The following is a 17,150-nucleotide window of genomic DNA, read 5'->3' on the forward strand; positions in this document are numbered from 1 at the left end:
CTGAGAACCTTCACCTTCGACAATACCTGGATCAATACCTGGCAAATGGGTTTATTCGTCCTTCCAAGTCCCCTGCTTCTTCAGCTTTGTTCTTTGTTCCAAAAAAGGAAGGAGACCTTAGAACTTGTATAGATTATCGCTCCCTGAACCAGATCACCATCAAGAATAGATATCCGTTACCTTTGATCCCTGAACTCCTGGACCAAGTCAGAAAAGCATGCATAAATACAAAGCTGGATCTTAGAGGAGCCTACCACTTGGTACGAATAAAAGAGGGCGATGAATGGAAGACGGCCTTCCGCACCAAATATGGGCTATTTGAATATCAGGTCATGCCCTTCGGACTTTGCAATGCCCCGGCCGCCTTTCAATATTTTATGAACGATGTCCTCAGAGAGCTCATAGATGTGTGTGTTGTTGTTTACATTGACGACATCCTCGTTTATTCTTCATCGGAATCTGAACATCGGAAACACGTGAAAATGGTCCTCGAAAGATTGCGTCAACACAAACTTTTCGCTAAGTTGGAAAAATGTGTTTTCAACGTGACTGAAGTTGAATTCTTGGGATTCATATTATCACCTAGCGGAGTGCGTATGGATTCAAAGAAGGTCGATGCAGTTCTCAAATGGCCATCACCATCCTCCGTAAAAGGTGTGCAAAGCATGTTAGGCTTCGCTAACTTTTACCGCAGGTTTATCCCCGAATTTTCTCGAATAATCCAGCCCATCACTGCCTTGTTAAAGAAAAACAAACATTTTGAATGGTCTACCGAGGCGGAACAAGCTTTCCAGGATTTGAAGACTAAATTTATCTCTGCACCAATCTTAAAACACCCTCGCCCCGAACTCCCCTACATCGTGGAAACTGATGCTTCAAGCCTTGCCATGGGGGCAGTTCTATCACAAAAGGACCCGGTAACCAATCAGTTGCATCCCGTGGCATTTTGGTCCCGAAAATTCTCGCCTCCTGAAATCAATTACACGATTACTGACAAGGAACTTCTGGCTATCAAGTCTGCTTTTAAGGCTTGGCGGCATTATCTGCTGGGGGCCCGACACACCGTTACTGTGATTACGGATCACCGAAACCTGCAATATTTGAAAACCGCAAAAGCCCAATCCTCTAGACAACTCAGTTGGGCATTATTCTTTGCTAAGTTTGACTTCATAATTACCTATCGACCTGGTACAAAAAACGGTAAAGCTGATGCCCTTTCTCGGATGGGAGTGGAAGAACACTTGATCAACCCTAAACCTGTACCAATCATTCCCGAACAAAGAATTCTGGGTGTAATCGCCACACAGTCCATAGAGGAAGTTAAGGATAAAGCCAGGCAACTTGTAACTCCAGCAGACATACAGAATTGGCATTTGCAGGGAAAGGACTTTGCAGTAAAGGACAACTTATTGTATTTCCAAGAACGATTATACCTGCCCAGCACAGATTTACAGAAAAAAGTATTCTCTTGTTATCACGATTCTTTAATGGAAGGACATCCCGGTATGGCCAAGACCTCAGAAAAGATCAAGCGCTACTTCTGGTGGCCGTCTTGGAAAAAAGATATCAGAGACTTTATAATGTCCTGTGGAGTATGCGCCCAAAACAAGAGTCAAAAGGAAAGACCAGCAGGCCTCTTACGCCCTATTGACATCCCACCTCGCCCTTGGCATACGCTTTCTATGGACTTCATCACCGATCTACCTCCATGCTCCGGATACAATACGATTCTAGTAATCGTGGACTTATTCTCCAAGATGGCGCATTTCATTCCGCTCAAAGGCTTGCCAACAGCAGCAACTCTGGCCCGAGAATTTCTTGAAAACATCGTCCGACTGCACGGTTTTCCTTCGGTTCTAATATCGGATCGAGGTAGTCAATTTATTTCTCATTTTTGGCGAAGTTGCTGTCGGTCGGCTCAAATTGATGTGAGACTATCGACCAGTCACCACCCTCAGACCGACGGACAAACCGAGAGGACCAATCAAACTCTGGAACAGTATTTACGCTGCATGCTGCAACAAACTGAGAAAACTTGGAAAGACATCCTTTGGATAGCCGAATATGCCTACGATAACTCTGTCCATTCGGGAACTGGGAAAACCCCGTTTTTTCTTTTATACGGCAGTCACCCTCGAACCTCGGAGTTGGATCCCCTCCAAGATCTTGAAACACCAGCAGTAGACTACCTGCATTCTACAATCACCCAAGCCTTTAAGGAAGCTGTTTCTCACCTTCAAAGGGCTAAAGAACAATACAAGAAAGGAGCAGATCAACATCGGAAGGAAGCCCCTCAATATCAAGTAGGGGATCAAGTCTGGTTATCCACCAAATATCTACCTCTAAAAGGGCCACGCACATTCAACCCAAGATACCTTGGTCCCTATTCCATCACTACCATAGTAAACCCAGTAGCGGTCAAGTTGGACTTGCCCCCGCACATGAAGATACATCCGGTCTTCCACGTCTCTCTATTAAAACCCGTGCAACCTCAAACCCGACTAACTAAATCTCCAAAACCTATCCTAGTTGATGGAGAACTCGATTTTGAAGTCAAAAGCATTCTGGACTCCAAGATCTCCAAATCTAAACTATTTTACCTAATTGACTGGAAAGGCTACGGCCCCCAAGAGAGATCCTGGGAACCTGCTGAATATGTCCACGCTCCTCGCCTAATCAAAAGATTTCACCGAACATTTCCTGACAAGCCAAAACCCCCGGAGAAGCCCGGTTTGGGAGGGGCCTTGAGGGGGGGTACTGTCATGATCTCTGCTTCCAAAAGGTCAGGGTTTTCCCAACTCCCTTGGAAGCAGATCCATAACCCAGGTTCCGAGTGCCAACCAGTCCCAATTGGGACCTTTTGGACCCAGTCCTGGCGCCAGTGGCACCAGGCTCATAAATATGCCCAGTCCCAGCGCTGGAAGCGCCGGGCTCATAATGCTTGGGTGGACTTACCTGCAGCAGACCATGCTGCTTACTTGCCTGCCAGTTGAGCCTCTGATCCTCTTCTGTTTGGAACTACTTTTCCTGTTGGGTGGGGCAGGAGGCACTCCCTAGGTTCAGAACACTGGAACTCTTCTGGAAAGCAGGAACTCTTTTCTTACCTAGGCGTGGCTGTGGAAGGAGACACCCAAGCACTACAGGAGGCTATTTAAACCACACCCGAAGGATGAATCTTGCTTTGCGTTATTCTGCATCCTCTGCAGCAGAACGCTCATCGTGTCTTCTGCATCTGATCCTGGGCCTAAGGAAAAAGGCTTACCATCCTGAATCCAGTCTTCAGCAACACCTATAAAGACAAGAAAGAACAGGTTAGCATTACGGTCTTCAGTGACAGCGCTTCACTTACCTGGTCCATCGGCTGTCACCAACGCCTCGCTCTGCATTCCGGCATCTGAAAGACAAAGGCTTACCTACTCTTCGTGCGCTCCGGAGGTCTTCGCACTGCATTCCGGCATCTGAAAGACAAAAGCTTACCAACTCTTCGCACGCTCCGGAGGCCTTCGGCGCTGCATCCCGCATCTGAAAGACAAAACAAGGTGCGTTTAAAGACATTGGGGAACTTTAATACTCACGTGCCATTACTCCTTTCCACATCTAACCCAGTGGGTATTCCGGCACCCTGCAGCCGCTCCGAACTTGTACCTGCAAAATAAAAAGACAGTTAGAGCGCATCGTGAAGCAGGCAACAAGCGCTTACTTACGTGCTTCCAGGCGCTTCTGTTCATCACACGGGCTCCATCTTCAACTCACTTCAGCCCGACATCCGCCATCGCCGGAACCCTGCAAAACAAGAGACATCATTACTAAAGACTTTCAAAGACATTAGAATTACTCGAAACTTACCGTTCGTGTAGTAAACGACGGACAGCAGTCCTCTGAAGTCAAGAGGCCTGCTCCCCTTCTCCAGTGAAGAAACTGGTTACAGCACCCTGCCCCGAAGCAGATGGAGAGCACGGCGTTCACTTACCTAAGGTGAGCGCATTAACCTTTGGGGTTCTACAGGAGAAGAGAAAGGGAAGAAGAGAGAGACATTCAATAACCCAGTTCATTAATCCCATATTTTCTATCTGCAGACACCTTACCCTTCGAGTCAGACATACAGTGCACAGAGGTCCAGCCCAAAGAGCCAGCCGTGTGTTACACATCACCTTTGAAGATACGGTATACGCCCAGTCAAGACCGGCGCCTCTACGGGAATCAGGTGAGCGTTACAGTATTCCAGCGCATCCTTACATCTTCGTCAGGCCAACGTCTTGACCATGCTGGCTGCCGCTAACCAAAGGTAATGGCGGGAAATTGCAGATTTCCTCCCAGAACTCCCTACGCAGAGCCAATGACGTTTTAAGGCAGGACTGGCAGAGGCCAAGCTGGTGGCGCAGGACGTCATGGAATCCACTGTGGCCCATATTGACACCTCTGGCAATACCATTTTTATTGCCACAGACATGAAAAGGGAGGCCATTTTCCAGGCAATGAAATTCAACGCGGACGTCCATGAACACATATTAGATCTGCCGTTCAAGGTGGGGTGGTGGGGGGGTACCTCTTCCACTCCACCACGGACGAAGAGCTGGACAATCCTGACAAAGACTACCCCCAAATCGTACACTCAGTCACAGCAGCGCTCTGACAAGGGGCGTACATATTGAGGGTTCTGCGGCTTCCAGGAACAGAGATCCAGGCAGCCTGAACGCCCGCCGACTCCAAATCAGCGCAAGCAACAAAAGGAGGCAGGGGTAAGGACTTTTTTCCAGTCCCCCTACTCTGCGGCAGCCTCCGAGGGAAAGAAGGCATGACACGCCCCTATGGGTCCACGTGTCTCCAGTGGGGGCACACTTGCTCTCCAAGTGCATTTCTGGTGCCAGAATTTCACGGACCCCTGGATCCTCTCAGTAGTATCCATGGGGTACCGCCTACCCAACCCAGCCTCTCCTCCCTCCTCCCCTTCACTCCGTCAAGTTGGGACAGCAACCCTTCTGGCAGAGATGAGGTCCCTCGTAGAGAGCCAGGCCTTGGAGGAAGTCCCAGCCTCCCAGCGAGGCTTGGGCTTTTACTCCAGGATTTTCACCTTTCAGAAAAAAAACAGGCAGGCCAAGAGTTGTGCTGGACCTTTCCACCCTCAACCTCTCCTTCCTTACCTCTACAAAAATTCAAGATGGTTACACCAGCTTTAATCCCGGAGACATTGTACAAGGGGGACTGTATATGCTCCCTGGATCTGAAGGACGTGGACCTACATGTCCCGATTTGCCAGCTCCATCATTCTTTCCTAAGGTTCTGGATCATTGGCTTCCATTTCCAATACATAGTCCTTCCTTTCGGCCTCAATTCGGCCACCAGGGTCTTTACTAGACTCATGAATACTGTGGCTGCCCTCCTCAGAGCACAGGGCCTCCACGTCTACCCATACCTCGACGACTGGCTCATCACGGCTACACCTCCGGAAGCGGTTAACCACTATTCCCATGCCCTTATGGACACACTGCACGATCAGGGATTTTCGCTCAAGAAGTCACAGCTGCAGCCCACGCAGACTCTGACATTCTTGGGCCTCATCTGGGCCACGTGCTCCGAGAAGGTATTTTTTTGTTGGAGGACAAGATCTTGGCCATCAAGAGGGCCACCACCCACTTCCTCAGCAGAGAAGTGACCTCGGCATGGCAGTACCAGCGTCTCCTGGGTCTCTTGGCGGCGGTCCTATTGGCCGTCCCGCACACGAGACTGAGGAGGATTCAGCTACACTTTGCCACCTCATGGAACCAGGAGCGGGACTCTCGATCCGAGATGATCAACGTTCACCCATGCCTACACCCGGACCTAACATGGTGGTCCAGGGACTGCAACCTATGGACGGGTAAGCCCTTCTGGCCTCTCACCCCACAGGTTACCATCACCACAGACTCCTTGCTCGAGGGCTTGGGAGCCACCCTGGACGATCTTTCAGTCCACGGCACCTGGACCCGACAGGAGCAGGAATACCACATTAATTGCTAAGAGCATTCCTCCCACTTCTCAGGGGCAAGGTTGTCCTCATCCAGACAGACAACTTGACAAGCATATACTACGTCAACAAGCAGGGAGGGACCAGATCCCCTCCTCTGTGCAGACTGGCGATCGGCATTGTGGGAGTGGGACCTGGAAAACAACATCTACCTCGCAGCAGTCCATCTCCCGGGGGAATCCAACCTGGAGGCGGACAAGCTCAGCAGGTTGGCAGCGGACAATTACGAGTGGCAGCTAAACAACCTTATTCAGGAGATCTTCAACAGGTGGGGTCATCGCGATCTGAATGACACCTGGCCTAGTAGGATCGTTGTCTTCCCTCTGTTCCCCCTCCCTTGCCTCGTTGCGCCTTGAAACACTTGTGTATAGGCGCATTATAAATGCCATATCATATCAGGTGTGCAGTCATAATGTCGAAAATAAAAAGTCAATGACAAAAATGTGGAAAAAAAATGTAGAAAAACGAAAAAGTCGAATCTATAATTTTTTTATTTATATGTATTTTTTGGGTTTGGTAAGTATAAAAAATGGGTAAAATAAAATAAAAAAGGGGGGTTTGGGAGGGGGGGAACCCCCCCATTTCGAAAAAAAAGTATTGAAAAAAAAGGCGACTTTTTTTTTTCGACTTTTTTTTTTTCTACATTATGACTTTCGACATTTTTGTTTTCGACCAAATGACTATAAACCATCATATCATATCCCCAGGTGGATATCTTTGCCACCTGGCACAACAAGAAATTCCCTCAGTTCACCTCCTGGCAGGGCTAGGGCCCCGGCTCCCTGGGAAACACATTTCGGATTCAGTGGAATGGCTTGACAGTGTATGCATCCTTCCCACTCCGCTGATTCACTGGGTGATGTGCAAGATCAGAGTCTCGCCAACTCAGAATCATTCTAATAGCTCCATGGTGGCTGTCCGGGCCATTGTTCTCCGAGCTGCTCAGCCTCACCAAGTTCACCAAGCCACCGGTTCACCTCCCGACGGGCCCGGCACATCTTCTGGCGCAACAGGGAGGGCAGAGTCACCCACCCCGCGTCACAGAAACTAGCCCTCACAGCTTGGTTCCTGAGCAGGTAACGCTAAGGCACCTAGGCCTCTCCGAGGCTAATCTGGAAATCATACAGGGCGCAAAGAGCGAGGCTACCAGGGCCCTGTGTAAAAGTAAGTGGACCAGGTTCTGCCACCGGGCAAACTCCAGGGAAATTGACCCACTGACATGTACTTTGGACGATGTGCTCACCTTCTTGGTGCACCGCGCCCACTCTGGCGTGCAGGTGGACATCTGCTGTGCTGACCTCACAGCCATCGGGGCTTACACGAACTCAGAGGATGGGATCTTCTACTTCTTCAATCCTATCATCAAGAGACATTTGACGGGGCTCGCAAGGCTCTACCCGCCCATCAGGAGGCCGCGCCCCGTGTGGCACCAGGACATAGTCTTGGGCGCCCTGGCACACAAATCTTTTGAGCCAATGGCCTCCACAGACATCAGGCTGGTCACCATCAAGACGGCCTTACTAGTCGGCCTCACCTCGGCTCGCAGAGTTGGCGAAATCCAGGCGTTGGTCACCTCGGAACCATATACTACCTTTCACAGGGACAAAGTAGTCCTATGGACACACCCAGCATTTCTGCCCAAGGTGCCGTCTGCTTTCCACTTGAACGAGGAAATAGTCCTTCCTACTTTCTTTGCCGATCCTAAAGATGAAGCACAGAGACTGCTGCACTGCTTGGATGTCAGGCGTGCCCTGAAATTCTACCTGGACAGAACCAAGGACTTCCGCAAATCGGACGCCCTGTTTTTCACTTTCGGAGGTGCAAGACCAGGCTATCAGGGCTCCAAGGCCTCCATATCCCGCTGGATTGTCTCGGCCATCAAGGAAGCGTACGAGGGCCAGCACAAACCACTTCCGGCTAACATTCACGCCCACGCAGTCAGAGCCAAGGCAACGGCCATCGCATTCCAGCGCCATGTCCCTTGTCGGGTCATAAGCACGGTGCCATCTGGGCCACTCCTTCGGCTTTCTGCAAGCATTACTGTTTGGATGCCGGCTCTAGATCTGATGCGGCTTTAGGACAAGCGGTTCTTAGGAACCTATTTGCTTAAGGGGGGGCTCCTCTCCACCCTGGAGATGCATTCAGTTGTAATCGCCCATGCAGTATGGTGGAAAAGGGGATGGGACGTAAGAGTAATTATGAGTTACTCACCATAGTGGCTAAGTCCTTAGTCCCCTTTCCTCCATATGTCCCACCATCCCCCCCGCTAATAATACTGCTGTCAGAAAGCAATGTTAAATATTGTCGACGCGTCAATGGGGACTGAGGAGTGGCACCAGTGGGCCGAGTCAGGGTAGCTCATGCTCTCAGTGCCGCACCCCAACGCCCCTCTAAATTCAAAGTGGAAGAAGGTTTTTCTGGCGAAAAAGGTCCGTCTCCCGTCCCTTGGAAGGGATGTTCATGCAATATTGAAGAAAGGGGGTCGTTAGTCACTACTGTGAGTAACTCATCATTTTTTAGATTAGGCAAGCATACGACCAGCAAGTGTTCTTTGGATTCTACCTTAAGCAATGACACTTATCCTATTTCGTTTCATAACTTTCTGTAGCTTTGTTACCAGAACAATGCTCTCTGCCTCTCACTTAGCTTAGGAGTCTGACCTCTGCCTCTCACTTAGCTTAGGAGTCTGACCTCTTGGGTAGTTTTGCAACACTTTGAGAAGGTACAAGGCAATATTACATGCCACAGAGTTTAGCCCTTCCAGGATCATTAATCAATTGTTCAAAATTGTCTTCCAAACTCAAGTAGGTTTACATCTTTCAGAATTGATTTTCCCTTGGCGAATTGAAGGCCATTAGGCAACAAAGTGGTCTTGGGGCTTACCCCATTCAATGACCTCTGTTTCCAAACAGAATGATGAGGCGGTGCAAATAGCTAGTTAACGGTTGAGTGGCATAGGAGGTGAACGTACTTAAAAATAATTTGTGATACAACTTAATAAATAATTGGGGATGCCTCAACTAGAGTTCTCCGTCGATCGGGCAGGTTAATGGTCACGCCTATGTGCCTTTGCGTCAACATGTGTATCCATATTTGTATTTAAATGTATTTAGCTTTGGGTTTTATCTCTGCACCCACTGAGATGTATAGTGTATGTAAATGTAACTTTTTCCTTCAGTATTAAACCAATTAGTGTGTAAGATTTACATGCTTGAACGTGTATTGCGATCAGAAGTCTGTGATTTGCAGTCCTACGAATGAATGCTTTACCCTCAAAATCATTTTACTTGATCGTATGGATGGAAATGAATGTGGAAACATAACATTTCTTGAATTCCTTTCAAGGCAGAAACTTAACCTGGTGTCGACCCTGCCAGGCCCTGCAGAAGCACTTGGACTAAATGTAGAGGAGGTTGTTGCTAAACTACCTGAAAAATACCATGTGATTGAGCTCATGGGCCAACCTCTAAAGAACACATGCCCACAGTGCCCTTCGGTAAGTGTTAAGATAGTCATTGTTATCAAATGGTTATTCAGACTCTCGTTTTTGGAAATGGTACTGCTTTTTCAACCAAACACAATGTTAAAATACCAAGGAATTGGAAAATCAACAGCAAGGGGGATTTTACAGTGCAGAAGCAAACTGCCAGCAACATAATGAAAAGGATCATTACATGAATAGTATAATACATGTAGAAATGGCTGAAACGAATGACTTTTTACAAAAAATCTAGTGTATGCCAGCATGTGGGGCTATGGTTCAGTTTATGGCCTTGTTTTTTTGGGGCAAAAGACCGAAACATTTCACTGACTAGGTAACGAGACCTAGCCATCCCGTGAAAGGCCGATGAGAGAAAATAAGTCTTTGAGTGCAGTGGAAGGCCTCACAATGCATACCGCTTTAACTCTTTACATAGCTGTCCACGGCTGCTGGCGTGATCAAAGATGAAGATAACGAGTGTGTGCAGAATTCGAGAGCGAGCACTAGAATAAGATTGCGGCATCATGGACTTTGGTCAGGCAGCAACAAAGACATTTTGGAGACCCACTTAAATGTATTCATGGTGGTTTCTGTGGCGATAGTTACAAGCGTGAGTGAAGTGAGGGTTTTACCATAGGCCCAGGGACATTACCAGACCAGTAATGCCCCCCTCTGAGGGTTCTATCGCTATTAGTACCCTGGCACGTCGTACCAGGGTACTAGTAGCATTTTTCTCTCGATCTGAGAAATGGCATTGAAACAGTTTCTCAATTAGAGGAAAAAAAAGAAAAAAATGGCCTCCATCGAGACCATGGTGGCTTATCGCACAAAGGAGATGCATCAGAACATTCCTTTTCCCGGCAGAAGCAGGGTCAGAAGAGTGCAGGTAATTATGGTTTTGGTAGGGAGTGGACTGGATATGTGGAAAAGGGTGGGTGGAGATAGGGGGGAAGGGGCAGGGGACGTGAGGAGCGCACTTACCTTAGGCTTGGGGCAGGGTCTTTCCCTGTGTGGTAAGGATCCCGTTCCAAACCTCATCATTGGCTAGGAGGCAGCCACACCCACCCTTCGTCCACCCATCCCCGCGGGTACAAATGTGTTATTAATAATGGATCCAGGGTCTCCCACAAATAAGGAGATGGCTTGTATCACTCTATAGGAAAAGTTTTTTTTAATTTCTTTTTAAATCAAATCTCTTTAAGCCTCACTAAAGCAATTGTTTTGTTTCTTCTGGAGGTTGGTTCCATTTGAGGCCAGAGACGATTGTGTCTATAATAAATGTGTCTTTCCTCAAAGGCAAAGGTAGGTGCAGTGCTGCTTCTAATGTGCTATTTCCTAGGCTGCTGTACATCACTAAAACAGGGGAAGCTGTGGTTTTGTGTGAGTTGAATAGATAAAGTCGTATTTCTGTTTATCCCTCCAGACTCTGCATCGCCTTGGTCTTTAAGATCTTTTCATCTAAGTGGCTGAGTTGCTTTACTCCCCTTGCCTTCAGCTTATCTCATTGGCTAGGTCCCCATGTCCACACTTGGCCCCATGTTGGGATTGTAGATATGATGCATTTACTAAATAGTTCTCTTCCACACTATTCTTTCAATTCTTCTTGTTATCTAAGTCGAAATAGATCCCACTACTTCGATATGCCCCCCTTCCCTGAAGAAGCTGCATTCATACGTGGAGTTTTAGAAAAAATAGTTGGCAAGCAATTGAATATGTTTCCTTCCTCCAATTTCAGTTTGTTGAATACTGTTTCTTTTCATGGGGTTGGTGCTATTTTTGTATTTTTTTTTCATTAATGTGTGGTGTCCGTAGAGCAGCTCTGGGTAGTGGTGCCGCTTGTGAACGTTTAAGAACCCCTGGTGGGTGTGGGGATATTATTTTTGTGGCATTATTTATCTTGATGCCATATGATGGCAATGAACTTGAAGGAGGTAATTTAGGATATGGAAGGAGTCTGGGGAAATATTCAAATATCTGAACTGTCACTTGTTTTATGAATAAGCCAGAGCGTTTATTTTTCTTTCAATACTAGTGGAAATTGAATAGGGAAAACCTGCCTGTTGGCTTTGGCAATACTTGTTCCAGCCGTGTAGGACTGCTGAGACCACATTCTAGGAGCTCTTGGGGGCACTGGGTGAAAGGCCCTCAGGCCTCCATCTTGGATCCCGCCAGTTTGTACTAGGACAGACAATGGATTCTTATTCATCGCCGGAAATACGTCTGGTGGTCGGTGGCCCAACACCCATTGTATGAGTGGATGCCGGATATCATCAGACCAGAGCGACTGGCCCAGAAGAGAATGATCACCTGGGGGAGGAGGATCACTAAGAGGATAAACAATAGCTGTGATTGTCATGGGGAGTGGAAAAGGTCAAATGGAAGGGGCCAGACCATGAGGGATTTTAAGGGGAAGGCTAATTGGAGGCTGGTAGTGTTTCATTGGGTGGCGGGCTAGTGGAGTGTTGTGCGTTTATTCTTTTGGAATAAATGTCTTGCGTTGCCCATTCTCAAACAGACTACTGAGGCCTCTTATTTGATTTTGCGTTAATACGCTGGATGTCCCGAGTTCGCATTAGGTCCCATGGTGGCCAGCAGTGCCGGGCCTTGCGCAGTCTCCAGTCACTCTTATGAGCGAGTCTCACACTGACACGTGGCTTGGTGCTCATGAGAAGGGGCATGTCATTCTTGTGGGTGCCCATCGATGTCATAGGGCAGCGCGAGGCAGGATAAACAGTTGGAGAAACGGGAGAAGAAGCAGCTGCGCTTCTCTCCTTTTCTGATGGGGAGCTTGGATATTGCACACTTTCTCTGCCAATAAAGAATCACCAACAAGGTGCTTGTATTCTCTCTCCTGGACATGAGTGGTCACAACACATTTTAGCGACAGTGGCTGGCGAAACCTAAATCATAGGCAGAATGAAGCTCCCCATCCATAACAAAGCCACCTGCTGGAAACAGTAAGGAACTGCATTTCAAAATTCAGTTTAATAGAAAAGCACACACGTGATACAAGGCAAAAAACCAGCAATGCAAAACATCATGGTCCATCCACCAGAGTTCCTTTTAAGTACTCCTGGAGAACCAACAATTGCATGTGAGGAATAGAGAGATGACTGGAGGAACTATTTAAAAACATAGGCCACACAAATATCACAGCAGAAAAAGACATTTCGAGGGGATTGGGTCCCCTGACGTATTCCATATCTATGACATGTAATCGCCACAGCCGTGCTGCTTCGGAAAATCTTCGGCATCTGCATCCTGCATCGATGACGTCGATACACCGCCCTGGAGGACCTCCTCCAATGGCTGACGTCACTGGATGTTATAAGTAGGACGCACGACGCCCGTAGCCTCAGTTCTGTTTTTTCTCTGAACGTGTTCGCTTCAGAGATCTTGGCGCGCCTCAACTCTTTGGAGTTTCTGTTCTTTCTCAGTTCTTCGAACCTGTTCGTATTGTGCAGTATATTCTTCGTGAAGATGTCTACCTCGTCTTCCACCCCGCGTCCGGGCTTTAAGAAGTGCAGGGACTGTAGGTCCAAGATGTCGGTGACGGACTCGCACAACGCCTGCCTCTGGTGCCTCGGGGAGGCCCATGACACGGATGACTGTGTCGACTGCCAGTCGCTCATGTCCAAAGCCTTGCAGGAGCACAAGAAGTTGTTGTCGGTAGGTAAGGTGTCCGAGCCACGGAAGTTGAGGTCTGCAGGAAGTTGAGGAAGCAGGGGCTTTCGACAGACGATTCGAGGGGCGACTCTCCACATCGTAGTCGGAAGTCCAGTGGGTCTCGGTCCCGGAGCCGGTCCTGCCACTCCGCTGCCTCTTCGAGGCACTCCCGGAAGCGCTGTCATCGGTCGCTTTCCCCGTCCTCGTCCGAGGGCTCTGCCCGTCGGTGGGTCGCTTATCCCACCAAGCATGCGACGCCGGAGGAATGGGCTTCCTTCAGGAAGAAAATGTAGCGATTCTCGAATCGCAGGGCACTGGTCCGTCCGCGCCTCCGAGTGGGGTCGGTCGTGATCGGTCAAGAGACACTGCTCGCATGCCTTCGGGCTCGGGTGGTCGGCACGATTCGCGGGAGAGGTCCCGCTCGGACAAGGGGAATCGTTCTCGTCATGCCAGGTCCCGGTCCTCGACACGCTCGAGACCGTGTGCACCTGTGGTGTCTTCGAGGAAGACGTCGACGCTGGTGGCGCTGAGGTCGTCGACTGACTCTTTCTAGGCCCCGCTTCCGAAGAAGTCGTCGACGCCATCGGTGCCCAGGCTGTCGAGGGACACGCTCGGGGCTCCGGCCTCGAAACCTGTGTCGACACCATCGATGCTGTCGGCGCCGCGTTTGGCGTCGACGCCGATTCACTCGACGCCTTTCGAGGTTGTTTCCATGGGGGTACTCCGAGGCTCAGTGGAACCCCCTAGAAAGGCTCTGGCCAAGGTCAAGGATGGCTTTATTCCACATTCTGTACCTTCATACCGCCATCTTGAGTTTATTTCAGAGGTGGATGAGGGCTCTGATGATGGCATGGTTCCTGATAAGGTGCCAGACGAGATTTTCTCGGGCCATAGCCAGATTGAGGACCTGCGGCAGTCCCTGCACGATGCCAGTGGGCTGGCCACCTCTCCGGAGGTGGAGTTTTGTAGGCCTGAGCCTGGCACTCATGCCGACTCCTCGTACCGGCGCCTTATGTCTAGGGTCACCGAGTACTTGGGATGGTCTGCTCCCCCAGGGAATTTTCTTCAGGATGACCTTACGGATATCTTCGACCAAGGTCCACCAACTGACTCAGTACTGCAGTTCCAAATGGCTCTACAGAGGAGGGTGGCGGTGTCATGATGCCTACCCCCGGGGACCCAGACCAAGTCCAGCAACCCCGGAAGCAGGCATCAAGTTATCCTAAGCAAGCCCAACAACCCCTGCTAGGGGCTATTTGGGTCCAGTCCTGGCGCCTATGGTGCCAGGCCCATATGGAGAGTCAGTCCTGGCACCATAAGCGCCAGGCTCATAGATTAAAACTTACCTGATGCAGATCATGCTGTAAACTTACCTGATGCAGACCATGCTGCAAGAGCTCCAAGCCAAAAGAGGCTTGGAAGGGACTACTTTACTTAGGGACTATTTATTTACTCAGACGGGGCTGAGGAGGAATACTTACCTGGGACTACTTTGGAGGCTATTTAAACCACGCCCGAATAGCAGCACACGCTTCACGATTTCTGCATCCAGCAGCGTAACGCTCACCGTGCCTGCAAGTCTGCATCCAGCCTTCTGCCACGCCTGCCTCGAGTTTGGAGCTCCTAGAAAAAGGGAGAAAGAAGGAGAAAAGGTTAGAACAAGAGCAATACCTTTGATCCTTACCTGAATTCCTGATCCATCGCGCCTTCGAGCTGGAAGAAAAAAGTTATTTTATGAACGTCGCCTCGCCTGCTGCAGCGCCGCGCTGAACTCACCAGCCTTCACAGCATCTTCACATTCCACTGCATCCTCCTGCATGTTCCCGCCGCACTCTGGCACCTAAGGAGAAGACAAGAACAGCAAGGTGAGCCAAGGGAATACACAGAGGAATATTAGTTACCCCCCCCCATAGACTCATAGACTTACCTGATTATACCACCGGGGTTACTATTCCTCTTCACGGGTCGGCGCAGCTTCCACTGCATCTTCACCGAACACCGGCCCCTAAGGGGAAACAAAAGGACAGCAAGGTGAAACAAAGGGACTAACAAGGGGAACCCTCCTCACCACAATAGACTTACCTGATTTTACCGCCGGAGGTATTATTCCCCGAGACTTCATACTCTCTCTCAGCACCTGAATAAGGGAGAAAGCAACAGGTTACATATTGACATTATTTTATCGAACTGTGTTGGAAAATACAAATCCTTACCAGAAAACTACCGGTTGCCACGAGGAACTCTTCATTAGGGTCAAGCTGCAATCTGCAAGGAATCGGACAAGAGTGAAAGTCAGGCATTTGAACTCTTACGAACTGAGTCAATATTGTTCTGGAACTCACCAATTCCGTCGAGCCAGTGAAGCAACTGGTTATCAACGCGCCCCTGCACTCAATGCAGGATGGAGAGCTCATCTTTTCAAACCATCAGGTGAGACTATAAGAGGGGACATCAAAGGTGATCTGTGGGGAGAACAGCGGGGGCGGGGGGATTTACGCTCAACTCCACGGGTGTTTAATTCCCTTTCTCCATTCGCAGAAGAATATTCCTACGGGCCAAGCAAACGAAGCTAGGTGGGCCAGTCCAGTTCGTCATCTCAGCCCTACGCGTCACATTGGTGGAGACTGCAGCTGTCCAGTTCCGATCGACGCTTCTGTGGGAGCCAGGTGAGCGTAACAGGCGGCGGCTTGGAATGCTCCGGAGATTTCTCCCGGCAGTGGGCAAGTCTTTGCCGCGAAAATACCGCCCAGCCAGTAGCGACCCTTGCTACTTGACCAACCACCCCACTCCGGAGATTTTGGTGGTGCAGGTGGCTACGGCCCCGACAAAGCAGGCGTCGTATCCTACCATCCCTCCTGATAGGGACGACAAGCGTTTTGACGGCTGGGTGAAGAAAGTGTTTTCTTCATGGGGTATGGCGCTTCAGGCGGCCAACTCCGTATGTGCCTTGTCACGTTTCACGCACACTCTGTGGAACTGTGTTTCCTTAGCGGCTGAACATATTCCCGAAGGGGACGAACGGGATGGTTTCCTTGCCATGGTTCAGGATGGCAAGGATGCCATGTGTGAGGCCGTTCAGTCGGGTTTGGACATGGCAGATTGCGTCAGCCGGTCCATGGCGTCGAGCACCGTGATATGCAGGTTTGCGTGGTTGCGAAAGTCGGGGTTTGCTCCTGATGTGCAGGCCCGGCTCCTCAACATGCCCTTTGACGGGGAACATCTTTTTGGCAGCAAGGCTGACGAGAACCTTGAGAGGTTGCAGACCTCCAAAGCTGCAGCGAAGTCGTTGGGCGCTGCAGTTCGCCAACCTCTGCCTTTTCGTCCTAGGGGACAGCAATGGAGGGGAGGGTCCTTTCGTTATTACTCATCCTTTGGTAAAGCTTGAGGAGCTGCCAGTCAAAGACGCCACCGTAGGAGTGCCAGAGGTGGAAAACAAGGTACTCAAGCTGCCAAGGCCGCTTGGCTGTTGCCTCTTTGCCATCAGGCAATGCCGCAGCCACTTCAGCTCAGTCATGAGGCCATGTCCCATGGTTCGCCGGTTGGGGGAAGGCTGGCGCAGCATCTTGCAGAGTGGCGCGCCATTACTTCAGATGTGTGGGTTCTGGAGATCATAACCCACGGCTACTGTCTTCCTTTCCGGCAGAGGCCTCAAGACAATCCACCGGGGAATCTCTTTGAAGAGTCCGGATCCGCTCCTTGCGCAGGAAATTCAATCCCTGCTGGAGAAAGGCACCATAGAACTGGTGCCTGTAGCGGAGAGGAACAAGGGATGGTATTCCCCTTATTTTTTTATTTCCAAGAAAGTCGGGGGTTTGAGACCCATCATGGACTTGCGCGGTTTGAACAAACTCCTCAGGAAGGACAAGTTCAAGATGGTTACTCTCTCTCAAGTCCTCCAGGCACTTCAACTTCAGAACTGGTTGGTGTCTCTCGACCTCAAGATGCTTATTTTCATGTGCCGATCCATCCAAAGCACAAGAAGTACCTGGGGTTCGCGGT

At 49.6% G+C, this 17,150-nt stretch overlaps 1 protein-coding gene across 2 annotated transcripts in view; it reads left to right on the plus strand.

Annotated features, from left to right (window-relative positions):
* The window catches only part of LOC138472520 (microsomal triglyceride transfer protein large subunit-like), a 1,457,683-nt gene that overhangs the window by 599,132 nt on the left and 841,401 nt on the right, over positions 1–17,150 (plus strand). For both annotated transcript variants that reach the window (XM_069610748.1, XM_069610747.1), the window contains one exon: positions 9,350–9,500. In XM_069610748.1, the coding sequence (XP_069466849.1) occupies positions 9,350–9,500 (151 nt within the window). The remainder of the gene's footprint in view (positions 1–9,349; positions 9,501–17,150) is intronic.

The sequence above is a fragment of the Ambystoma mexicanum genome, chromosome 8 (genome assembly GCF_040938575.1).
Source record: "Ambystoma mexicanum isolate Mex_15411 chromosome 8, UKY_AmexF1_1, whole genome shotgun sequence".
NCBI lineage: Eukaryota > Metazoa > Chordata > Amphibia > Caudata > Ambystomatidae > Ambystoma > Ambystoma mexicanum.